Source organism: Sinocyclocheilus anshuiensis, unplaced genomic scaffold, assembly GCF_001515605.1.
Source record: "Sinocyclocheilus anshuiensis isolate Anshui unplaced genomic scaffold, SAMN03320099.WGS_v1.1 scaffold682, whole genome shotgun sequence".
Taxonomy (NCBI): Eukaryota; Metazoa; Chordata; class Actinopteri; order Cypriniformes; family Cyprinidae; genus Sinocyclocheilus; species Sinocyclocheilus anshuiensis.
Window position 1 is genome coordinate 79,014 of NW_015547682.1, and position 12,111 is coordinate 91,124.

Consider the following 12,111-nt stretch of genomic DNA (forward strand, 5'->3'; position numbering starts at 1 on the left):
GGCAGGCGTGGCTGACTCTTAACTTTTATAAAGAATATCTCTTTGGATTTGAGACTTTAGTCTTTGCAACTTTACAGATCTTCTTTATGCACCAAGAGCTTGTAACACTCCAAAGAGAAAGGAACACTTGAAATCACATCATATGACCCCTTTAAGAAATACTTTTAAAGTATATTGTTTTTATGTACTCTAGAAATTACTCATTTGTTCTATGGAAAATATGATTTTATCTGTTCTCAATGCGCAGAGGTGGACAGTAGTGACGTATTTTTACTGAACTCAAGTAAATTTAAATGTAATTGAGTATCTGTACTTTATCAGTGTTTTTCTTTGGAATCTGTGTCTGATGTTTGACATACACTGGACCTATATTGCGTTATGCTTGGCACATATTGCCGAATATCTTGTCCTTCAGGACGGACTCTGCTACCTGAACACGAGATTTCCTTCACAAGCAGACACTTCCAGAACCTTCTCTCCGCTGGGATCTCCACACGATCAGCCCATCACAACAGTGAACACACACTTAAAAGGGTTAGGTCACACAAAAAAGAAAATTAACCCGTGTTTTACTCCCCCTCAAGCCATCCTCGGTGTATACGACTCTTCTTTCAGACGAATCCAGTCGGAGTTACATTAAAACTGGTCCTGCTCTTCTAAACTCAATCATTGCATTAGGCCGGTGTTTCTGTTCAACAGTCCAAAACACGTTAAATAAAGGCCTCCTGCAGCGAATCCATGCGTTTTTGCAAGAAAAATATCCATATTTCAAATGTAATGAACTCTTCTCTCCCACTTCTGCGGACTGTCTATGCGGAAGCGTTCCGGCAGACTACAGATTATAGAAATCAAATTACACAAATTTAAACGTCACCAAAGAAACATGTAGCCATGTAATAACAATGAGCAATAACAGCAGGGTTTTAGGATTCAATCACATAAGATGCAAAGACGCCAGAGCAGTTTCTGTATCTGCAATTTCCAACTTTAATTTGGTAAAATCATACAATAAACATTTTATTTTTCGTGAAGTGCACAGCTACTAAACTAGTACATAAAGCAAATACTCTAACTCTACGGGCTCCGGTGATGTTCTTTCACATGATCTGGTTAATTAAAAGCCTCTCACTTCATGCTTTCAACACTTCACTCATAACTGCTTCTGTAATTAAGACTGAATATTCAGCCAAACCTGTCCGAGAACACCAGCGCCAGAGCCCAATATGCAAATGCAACAATAGAGAATAACCACATGTTTTTGTTACTTAAGATTGCCGTGTGCCAGACATTCACTGGGGGTACAAATGAAAAAAATATATATTGGAAAAAAACAAACCAAAACAAATAAGAACTGGAGAATCTGAACACTTTGCACATACACATTTACAAAAATATTTCTAACTTTTTCCAAACCTTGGCATGGTTGTTTATCGTTCAAATTTCGGCTGCCAATTCAGAGTTTGCCTGAACGGATCGATTCGTTTAGTCCAGGGCTGTCCAAACTGGGTTCTGGAGGGCCGGTGTCCTGCAGAGTTCAGCTCCAGCCCTAATCAAACACACCTGAACCAGCTCATCAAGCTCTTACTAGGCATAGAAACGTCCAGTCAGGTGTGTTGAGGCAAGCTGGAGCTAAACTCTGCAGGACTCCGGCCCTCCAGGACCCAGTTTGGACAGCCCTGGTTTAGTCAGAGAGACCTATTACAGATGTGGATTTCGGCGGAGTCCAAAATGACCTTAAACATTAAAAAGCTCACACTACCCCGAAAAATATAAATTTCACGCATACGGGTGACAATCAACATTCAAGTGCCAGTGTTTTTGTACGGTCTTTTGGTCAAGTTTCTTGAAACTATCACTTTTTAGGCTTATAAAAATAAATATTTCTCCAAAATGCTTAATAAATTACACAAACTAGCAGCAAAAGTAGAATCTAGTAATCTGTGCAAATAGCTAAATTCCCCACTGCTAATCCCTGGTCCCAAATCAATCCTGGTTAACTATTGGAGAACCCGTCCCCTTTTGTAAACAAGCTGCGTTTTCACAATCTTCACACACAATATTTGGAAGCTTAAGGACACGCACTCAAGACACTTATATAAAACCCTAGATGTGCAATAAAACAACTTTTGTAAAACTTAATGGGCCTAAGTAGCACCACTGCTCTCAAGTCACCTCAATACTGTCAACGCATCTGCTTCAGGTCACCTTTTCTAAAAGGCACAACACGCTTGAGTAAATCTATTGCACTTCAGTTAAACGCATCCCACTCGCCCTTAGCGTACGATTAAGAGCACGCAGGAGTTTGAAAGAACCCTGTCTTTGGCCAGGATGCCATGGAAACCTCCTCCACTAAACCAACCAGTACGAGTCTGGTTTACACCCAAGCCGCAGCCCTGCAGCTGGTTTCGTGCAGTTTCCCGTGGTGTACACCGAATTCTACTGACCCCAGGCCTCCCGAAGCTCCGGGGGTCACGAGGGAGCCGTGTCTCAAGAGTAAAGCCGAGGATGTCTTTCGGAATTCAACGCAGCTTGAAAAAGAGAAAAACGAAAAAGTGAACAAATGTTACTTGTAACGAACGTAAAAGCCTGCTGCAGAAATCGGTTCGAAAATCTCCTTGACCAAAAAACAAGAACACTAGCATGCGGATTTCTTCAGAGACGAGCTGGGCTTTCTGGGCTCGTCCGCTAGACCTCGTGGTCCTAGAGAAGCCATTCCAACGCTTCACTGCGGAAGCTGCCACAAGCCCACCGTTCATCGACTGGATTTCAAAGGAAGAAAATGATAAATCCAATTGCTACCTGCACGACGGTTCAAGAAAAAAAAGAAAAAAAAAAAAGTTAATCCAACACCGCTGAACAGCTAGCATGTGGTTCTGAACTAGCGGCCTCTACGGTTCGGTTATGAAGCGGAGCGGCGGGAGGCAGACGCGGTTCGTCACAACATCGAAATTTAAAATAATATACTGGAATGGCTTGGTTTCTTTCTCAGAAGACTACCGTCTCTTATTGATGCCTCTCCAGGATAGAGTGAGCGAGATCTTTTCCTTCCAACATTCAATATTTTTCACCCCCTTGTGATAGTTTTACCACACAAGAGACCTCAAGCCAATCGAGGGGGTCAGGTGACCCCATACAAAATTTCAGTTCAAAATGAGGTTGTGACAGACCATCCCAGACTTTGCCAAGGTTTGATTACATCCAAGCTTTTGTTATACCATCCAAACAAATCTTTCGAGCGGGGAGAACAAAAAAAAAAAACAAAAAAAAAAAGGGGGAAAACAATTGTCAGCCAGACATTTAAAAAGAAGAATGGAAAACAAACAAAACACAGCGAGTCTAAATGTAAAGGCACAGTACATTAACAAACAAATGATTCTCGTTTAGTATAAAGAAATGAGATGTAGTGGAAAACTAGAGTCCAAGAATCTAAAGCAAACTTCAGCCTCCGTTCCCCCTTCGGCACGAGAGCGTGTCCTGCTACAGTCAAACCTCCAGAAATCCCGGCATCCCCGAGTCCCACGGAGCTCAAGCTTCTCCGGATGTGGTCAGAGAATCACAGCTGGTAATGTACTGCAAAGTTCTTCAAAGCTACACAGGGTATACAGTCTGGCTATGGTACATGTGGTTTCCATTCAGTGAGTTTGGCATGGTGATCCACTGTCATCGTGGGGAGTGAAGAGGTGAAGGAAGGAGTCTTAGTTTCCCCACCAGTCCACCTGCGAATAGTTTCCTCCATAGCCATCACTGCTGTAGAAGTTACCAAAGCCACCTGAGGACCAGAAACACCAGGTAAGTTACTCAAGAACTGTGTTGTCATGCAGCTAAAGTGGAAAATATCTTCGAAAGCAGCCAATCAAGAAAAGCCACCAAGGCCTCTTCCCCCAATGAGGGCGTTGCTCTTGAGCGAAACCGACCCTTACCCCCGCCAAATCCACGGTTTCCTCCGTGACCACCGGTGTTACGGCCGCCGCGACTCCCGAAGCCTCCACCGCTGGTGCTGGTCTGACGGTAGTCTCTGGCACCAAAACCACCAGAAAACCTGAAAAACACCAAACCGGTTTAACAGGGTGCCCAGGGGACGATCGTGAAAGCAAAAGGCTTGGGGAAACCGCTTCACCTCTTGGAGCGCCCGCGGCTGCTGCTCTTGTGCTGGTGCTCATAGGCCAGGCTCTCCAGCCAGGAGGGGACTTCCTGTTTGGCCTCCACCACGATGTCCAGCAGATCCTTGGTGATGTTGCTATTCTTATCATTGAAGAATGATGTGGCAAGACCTGAGACAACCCAACAAAACGACTGAATTGAGACTTGGGACGCAGCAGACATCAACAGTAGCAGCGTTTACATGGACTCTAATAATCCGATCGTAATAGGACTAGAAGCACAATCGGAATAACAAAAAAATAAAGTCACATGTAACCACGTCAATCGGACTGAATTGGCCAGATCAGTTTAAAATTTCAATTGGATTGTAAGGGGTGGTTTATTCCTTTTGTAATCCGAGTGAGAGGACATGTAAACACTTGATCGGATTGAAAACCGAAATACTGCGCATTAGTGCTGGGCGATATGAGCAAAAATTCATATCTCGGTATTTTTTGGCTGATTTGCGGTATATATCTCGGTATTTTCTGTGCTTTTTTTATTTGGATTAAACAAATAAAGTGAATGTAACCATGTAGGCATATATTATGTGCAAAAGGGTTCAAATCACATTATAAAGCGGATAGTTCTGGTGCTTGATTCTGATTGGCTGAGCCGCGTTCGAAGCTGTTGTAAATGACTCTACAAAGTAACACACACCTTTGTTTACTTCTGTGTGTTGCTCGGCAACCACTTTGTTGCAACCACAACTGATTCTGAGGAGCTACATTGTTTGGTGGAAGAATACTGTTTTTATTAATATCATTACACTTTATTTGCTCTGTTTTATTTTGTGAAACCTTACTTGTTTTAAGCAAAAACGAACAAAATTTGGATAATATTGTCAGAAAACAAGACAAAATATCTTAAGTCGTTTTACTTGTCAAGTAAATGCATCCCGATTCAAGAATTTTTAGATATTTATACTAGAAAACAAGACAAAAATACTAAGAAAGAAAATCTTTTTTTTGCAGTGTAAACACTACGTTCAGATTCGTCAATCAGAATTAATTAATTCCGATGGAAGCAAAAAGTGTCCATGTAGACGTAGCTGCTGTCGCTGCAATCATCAACATGGTCTCTGCAATTACCAAGGTTTCCCACGCGACCGGTTCGCCCGATGCGGTGGACGTACTCCTCGATGTCACTAGGCAGGTCAAAGTTAATGACGTGCTTCACGTTGGAGATGTCCAGACCACGAGCAGCCACCTGCGGAACAAAAGAGTTTGAGACTTGCACCAAAACATACCAAAGATTAAACAAACGAAAGCGGGAAGAAAGATGACATACAGCCGTGGCTACTAAGATGGGGCATCTCCCTGAACGGAACTGATGGAGCGCTTCCTCACGGTCTCTCTGGGAACGGTCGCCGTGGATACTGGTGCAGGCGTAGCCCTCACGATACAGGAAGTCCTCCAGAGCATCCGCTCCCTTCTTGGTCTCAACAAACACCAAGGTCAAAGATTCTTTACCTGTTGGATGAGATGAAGACTATCAACAACTTACATCACGCTTCAGTACGAGGAGTAGAAGCTAATGAATGGCAACAAACAGGGAGTGACAAGCATTTGGATCTCATACAAGTGAACTTTGCGTTAATTTCAAAAGACTACTGTAGTCGCAGCCATGTGTGCAACCAAATTACAGCAGTCTTATGGCTTTACAATTCAACATGGCATTGGTTACATGCCACTTCATGCACAGATCCAACCGCATCATTTTTAATATAACTCCAATTGTACTCGTCTGAAAGAAGAAAGTCATATACACCTCAGATGCCTTGAGGGTGAGTAAAACATGGACCTATTTTAATTTTTGGGTGAACTATCACTTTAAACCCCAAACTCATCAGACAAACCTAATAAACAGGACAAGCCAGAGCCATCTTAAAACTATAACATTACAAGACGTCTTCAGGCTGAAACGCTCACCTGGATCTCCTTGGGGAAGGTGGCACTGAACATCATGGTCTGACGAAGCCCTTTGGGCGGCATGGTGTCCTGCTCGACGATACGACGAATCTGTGGCTCGAAGCCCATGTCCAACATGCGGTCTGCTTCATCCAGCACCAGATACCTAACGACAGAAACACACAGCTTATAGTCAAGCCACAAAACAGTGAAAATAAGAGAAGCTAGTGCATTCTTGGACCTAAAACTGGGCACCATTAAAAGTAACAGACATGCATAAGATTGGACGGCGTTCCACAGAGGCACAAAGTGCAGCAGATCAGTGACGTACTTGCAGTAGTCCAGGCCGATCTTGCCCCTCTCCATCATGTCCACCAGACGCCCAGGAGTGGCCACCAGCAGATGGCAGCCTCTCTCCAGATCACGAATCTGCTGACCGATATCAGCGCCTCCATACACCACACAGGGCCGCACATGAGAGCGGTACGCAAACTACACACACGGGATTTAAAAAAAACAAAAAAAACATCAACATTAACAGAAATTGGGAAGTTCCAATAAGACGGTGTTCTGGTTCGGTTGTTTATTACCTTCCTGGCCTCATCGTAGATCTGGAGCGCCAGTTCCCTTGTTGGGGCTAAAACCAGTGAAATGGGATACTGCTTACGGCGGCCATATTTCCCATTTTCCTAAAGACAAGACACCCAGTTAAGATATCCAACAAATGTAGAGAGCCAGTTCTTTATTGGCAAACTAACACACAGGAAGTGCTACCTGTGCACTGTTCTTCACAGCCTGCAGCGCCTCTCCCGGTCCTTCAGTGTATATCTGGCTCAGCACCGGCAGCAGGAAGGCTGCAGTCTTACCAGAACCTAGTTACAGTCACAAAGACAAGGTCAATCAAGCATTTACCATACACACACACACACGTACTAAAAAAACAACAAATCATGAGCAACTAAGCGGATGTCTCACCTGTCTGTGCGCACGCCATCAGGTCTCTCTTAGTCTTGATGATGGGAATAGCGTGCTTCTGGACAGGAGTGGGCCGTGTGTAGCGGGTCAGGGCTATATTTCCCATAATGATCTCTCCCATATCTACATCATGGAACTGTATTACAAAAACACACAAAGATAAATTTATTTAAAAAAAAAATATATATTAATTTGCAATTAAACTTGGATCATGATCAGGTGACTCACACTCTCAATATGTGGTGGACAGTTCTGGCCTGTGGCTTCAACAGGAATGTCATCATACTTCTCAAAGTTAATCCCTGTGTTGCTTCCAGAGAAGAGCTCACTGCGAGAAAACAGGAAAAACAAGTGTCAGACAAACACCACTTTGGTTTAAAAACCACTGGCAACCTCCAGGATTGCATTTACAAGATTAACATATCAACGATACCACATCAGAACTACTTCAAATCTGATGTTAGCCATTTTTTAAGGATATGGAAGTGGGAACACCTTCACAGGAACCTGAGAGCAGTGTCATGTCAAAACAGCAACACTCACTGTTCCACACGCTCATTGGGAGGCAACGGTTTGGACCAGTCTTCATCGTCTCTGGAGTCCTCCACCCATCGGCTGCTCCCACCGCCGCCAAAACCTCCACGCTCGTACCTGCCAAACACAACACTGCCTCAGACAGATCCAGGACTTACAGAGACTTCCATCACAAGTTAAAGTTCATTCTAGAGCTGCACGATTCTGGATAAATTGAGATAACTATTCTAAACTTAAATTAACAATTTACAAAAGGCTAAGACAAAATGTTAATTGCTGCAGTCAGTTTAAGAGTGTTAATATACATTTAAAATAATATATTTAAATAAACCAATTTTTAATATTAAAATTATGAAAAATTGGTTTGAATGATTCAATGACTCGCTCAAATATTTCACTTGTTTCAGTACTGGATGAATCAGCATTTTTGAACGAATCTCTTGAATGAATGATTCAAGGACAAATACATTTTTAACAGTCATGTGTCGCCACCTAGTGGAGAAACGATGTAACCTAGGGCTGCGCGATTAATCAAACGCAACTGCAACGCACGCGCATCTCGTCAGTAAAGCGGTTCTGTAATCAGCAGTAAATCTCCATCACCTGCTTTCAGATGGAGCAGCATTTACTACACAGAGCCGGAGTTCTCTGACAAGCTACACGCACAAAAAAAAGAAAAAAGAAAAAGTGAAGCAAGCCTCACAGCCCCCTGGATGAAGACCCGCGGTCATTGAAGAAAGATGATTTGCCCCGGTCAGAGCGGCCGCCAAAGCTGTTGTAGGCAGTGTCTTTTGGGGCATTCCAGCCACTGGCATCTTTGTTGTCATAACCAAATCCTAATAAAGAGAGAACGATTCACATCAAAAAGCAGCAGTGCAAGTCGTGTAGTCAAACAGCAAAGCAAGCGTTCTCAGACGTATGGTGACGACACCTGCCTGCGCTCTGCATTGGCTGGATGGGGTTGTAGGAGCCGCTGGTTTTACCTCTGAAGCCTCCTCTTCCTCCGCGGTCGTTGCGCATGGAGCCGCGGCCACCGAAACTGTTGCCCCCATTCATGCGGTTGTCTCGGCCATCATGGCAGCCGTTCACGAAGCCATTGCTGCGTCCGTTATCCCATCCTCCGGGAGAATCTGTGTGAGAGCGAGAGGACGGGGTTATTAAACACACGTGTGCTAGAAACGTTACATGGAGCGGAGCATTCTGGGGGCGGATGGTCAAAAGCAAAGCAGTTAGTCAAGTAGGGCATGGACTTGTACTTCTCGGCTCTAGTTAAGTAGTCTGCCACCAGTCCTCGACTTGACCGACTACATTGAAATTGCTTGCAAAATGCTGAAAATTCAAGTAAATGCAGACATGGGAGCATCTACTCTAAATATTTCCCCCCTCATCTGAGTCGGGTCTTTAAACAAAAGTGCTCTTCAAAGCCCGTGGACGACATTTGCGTCTTGCATTGGAAAGAAATGTGGCTGAAATAAGCTGTTACGATTCCAAGTGTGTGCTGAGAATTAATCGTGGAACCATGCATATTTGAGGATTTCCCCTCAAAGTCTCTCTTTAGCCAAAGGCTGTCAATAGAAACGTACAGCTCCTTCCTGGTGCCACGGAGTAACCGCTCTGTCTACCAGAGGAATAAGCTCCTGCTAAAAGAACAAACGTATAGTCAGGAGGGTGCTGGGCCAAACAGCCTCGTCACAAGGATAAGACTAAAGATCACGGAGCATCTCAAACCTATACTGCCGAGAGTCTCGGCCAATACGGTTCAGACAAGCTCTGGTTGAATTGTAGACGCACTTTTTTTTTTTTTTACATGCCAGCATATTGATTACTTGAGTCACTGGACAAACGATGGAGGGGGGATAAAATTATCCAAAAATGTCAGTGGAAAGCACTCTGTTTTGGCTCAAGATGTGTACCAATAACAGTCCGAAAGAGAGGAATGAGAGAGTGCAGTAGTGCACTGGCACCTAGACAGAAGCAAGCAGAGATTCACAGACTGCACACTAGCTATGTTTCCATCCAGCTATTTTTACATGCATTTTGGAATATTGCATAAAAAAATAAATTTAAAAAATGCTAGATGAAATGCCAAGATGCACATAAGTTCTAAAAATGTGCATTAAAAAAAAAAAAAAAACGTATGTGCACAATTGAGTAGGATAAACTTCTTATCCGATAAGAAAAAAACGTGCATAAACTACGACGGAAACACAATTATTGAATAAATTCCACCATGCGCATCGAACAAGTCATGTGATTTGCGCTATAAGATGGGATAACTCAACTAACCAGCGGACCGATCTCGTTCACAGCATCTATATGTTGTCCTGAAAGGCCTGAGCAAAGCCTGTCGTTAAAGTATTTCTGTATAATTGTCTTAAACGACTGTGTTCCCAAACAGCAGCATCCTCCTCCGAAAGCATCGACCGCATTTATTGTGTTTCGTCTGCTCGCTCTGAGGCGCAAGTCATTTATCACATATTAAAATTATTATACTCAGTGGCTTCTCCTAGTTTTCTGTGTGATATTTAGAGCCAGTTTATCAGGAAGTGACGATTCTGTTCTCTTTGACTCGTTGGATGTAAACGGTGCTTTATTCACAAACGTTCTGTGCGATATTCCAGTTGTGTGCATGAAACACAGCCACTGACAGACGTCCTACAGACATGCTGAGCCACAAACAGCACTGTCTTTAAGTCAGACGATCACAATCTTCAACAGCACTGGAGCTTTAGGGCTAAAGACACGTCAAGAAGAAAAGCGTAACGTTACGTACCATTTTTGGAAGCTTCTTTGTTCCTTAAATGAGGTGGAATGTAGCGCCCTGGTGAAGACAGACTTTGTTAGCATGGCACACACACACAACTCTCCTTCATCCAGAGCAAAACTGAAGATAAAACCAGATCAGAACTGCTGTAAGAATCGGATACTCACTTCCAGGGACTCCTTGAACATCAGCGGAGTTCAAGTCTAGGGCAGCGAGCTGAAAGAGAAGGACAGAGTTGATGTGGTGCAGAGCAGAATAACCTTCAAAAGCTGAACGGGGATCGGTGCGAGAGGAAACACCGGATCCACCATCGAGCTCACACCGAGATCAGAACCGTATTCAAGCCTTCTGCGCTCCTCTCAGAAATACAACATCTACCTGAAAAGATCACTAGACAACTACATCTCAGACACCGATGCACTGATTAATACTGCAACATATCAATAAAATCATAAATCAAACCCTGTGTCAAAACGACAAAATAAAAGTCATTAAACGAGCTCACGTGACCTTTACAACACGTGTCAACGCAATTATATTCACTTATATGTGACTCTGGAGCACAAAAGCAGTGTTAAGTCGCTGGGGTATATTTGTAGCAATAGCCAACAATACAAAATTGACCCTTATGACTGGTTTCGTGTTCCGGGGTCACACTTATGAAACGATATTTAAAGCGCCCTCGGAAGATTCGTCGTGTTTACATCGAGATATTCGAGTCCGTTTGGGTTCATCTGAAGTACAAAAACCAAACCAGGTTCTATTAAGAGATGTAATGACCGCAAACACACAAATGCAGCGAAATGAAGAGCTGGTCAGACAAAGGGCCAGAAGCAGCTCGAGAACAGGCCACAAACCCACCAGCGGAAAGTTTTCCAGCTCGATCGCGATGTATTTATTTGCGTCGCGCGTCTGAACGCGATCACACAGCCGCTTATAAACAACACTTAACTCTCTAAGTTACATGAAAACCGTCCTAAAGTCCCAAAGCCGGTTTATGAAGGAGCCGCGTGACGCGCCGCAGCGCCGCCATCATCCGCTCCTCGCAGCCTCCATCTTAAACACCACCGCCGCTTCACCGCTCGCCCCGCGCCAGAACAGCCCCCAAACCCCGCTGGCGACCCCGGCTTACCTGCTGGTCTAGACCGTGCACATTCTCGACGGCCACATGACTCATAACTAACGGGTGTTGAGGGCTGATGTCGAACACAAACGGGTTTCTTTGTTCGCCGGTATGCCGCTCTTGCTCGCGTCCCGCGGCTCCTGTTGACGCCGGTCGGTGAGACGAGTAACTAAACAAAGGAAAGAAAAACGGGTGTCCCCGAAGCGCAAACGTCGCTTTAGGACGAAGCGTTTGTGTTTTAATGTTCTTCTGTGTGTCTGAGGAAGACTTCGCGTCGATGATAATCGGAACTCGAGCTGCGCGTCTTTCTCGATCTGAGCGTGAAATAAGAGCGCAGCGGAAACCGCGTCACGTTATTGGACGACAGAAGTCTCGCGAGACTTTGGGGAGCGACGCCACACTGTTAACAACAGTGGAGATGAATCGGTCATTTAATGCTGGTGCTTTTTATCTCCTAAAAGTTCTCACGGATTACCTGGAAATGCAGTTCATTTTGTTCAACAAGTGCTAATCCATATTGACCACAAACCAGTCATAAGGGTCAATTTTGTGAAATTGAGATGTATGCATGATCTGAAAGTTTAATAAATAATCTTTCCATTGATGTATGGTTTGTTATGATAGGACAATATTTGGCTGAGATACAACTATTTGAAAATCTGGAA

At 43.9% G+C, this 12,111-nt stretch overlaps 1 protein-coding gene across 1 annotated transcript; it reads right to left on the reverse strand.

Annotated features, from left to right (window-relative positions):
• Positions 1–2,612: 2,612 nt before the first annotated feature.
• LOC107703101 (putative ATP-dependent RNA helicase an3) lies at positions 2,613–11,788 on the reverse strand. Its single transcript, XM_016505624.1, has 17 exons — positions 11,456–11,788; positions 10,491–10,539; positions 10,333–10,380; positions 8,495–8,689; positions 8,263–8,395; positions 7,569–7,676; positions 7,254–7,353; positions 7,026–7,161; positions 6,825–6,922; positions 6,641–6,739; positions 6,382–6,542; positions 6,066–6,216; positions 5,431–5,631; positions 5,232–5,349; positions 4,118–4,271; positions 3,921–4,039; positions 2,613–3,769 (listed from the first exon to the last, which is right to left on the reverse strand). The coding sequence occupies exons 1-17, from the start codon at positions 11,498–11,500 to the stop codon at positions 3,696–3,698; spliced, it is 1,989 nt and encodes a 662-aa protein (XP_016361110.1). The 5' UTR covers positions 11,501–11,788; the 3' UTR covers positions 2,613–3,695.
• Between the last annotated feature and the right edge of the window lie 323 nt (positions 11,789–12,111).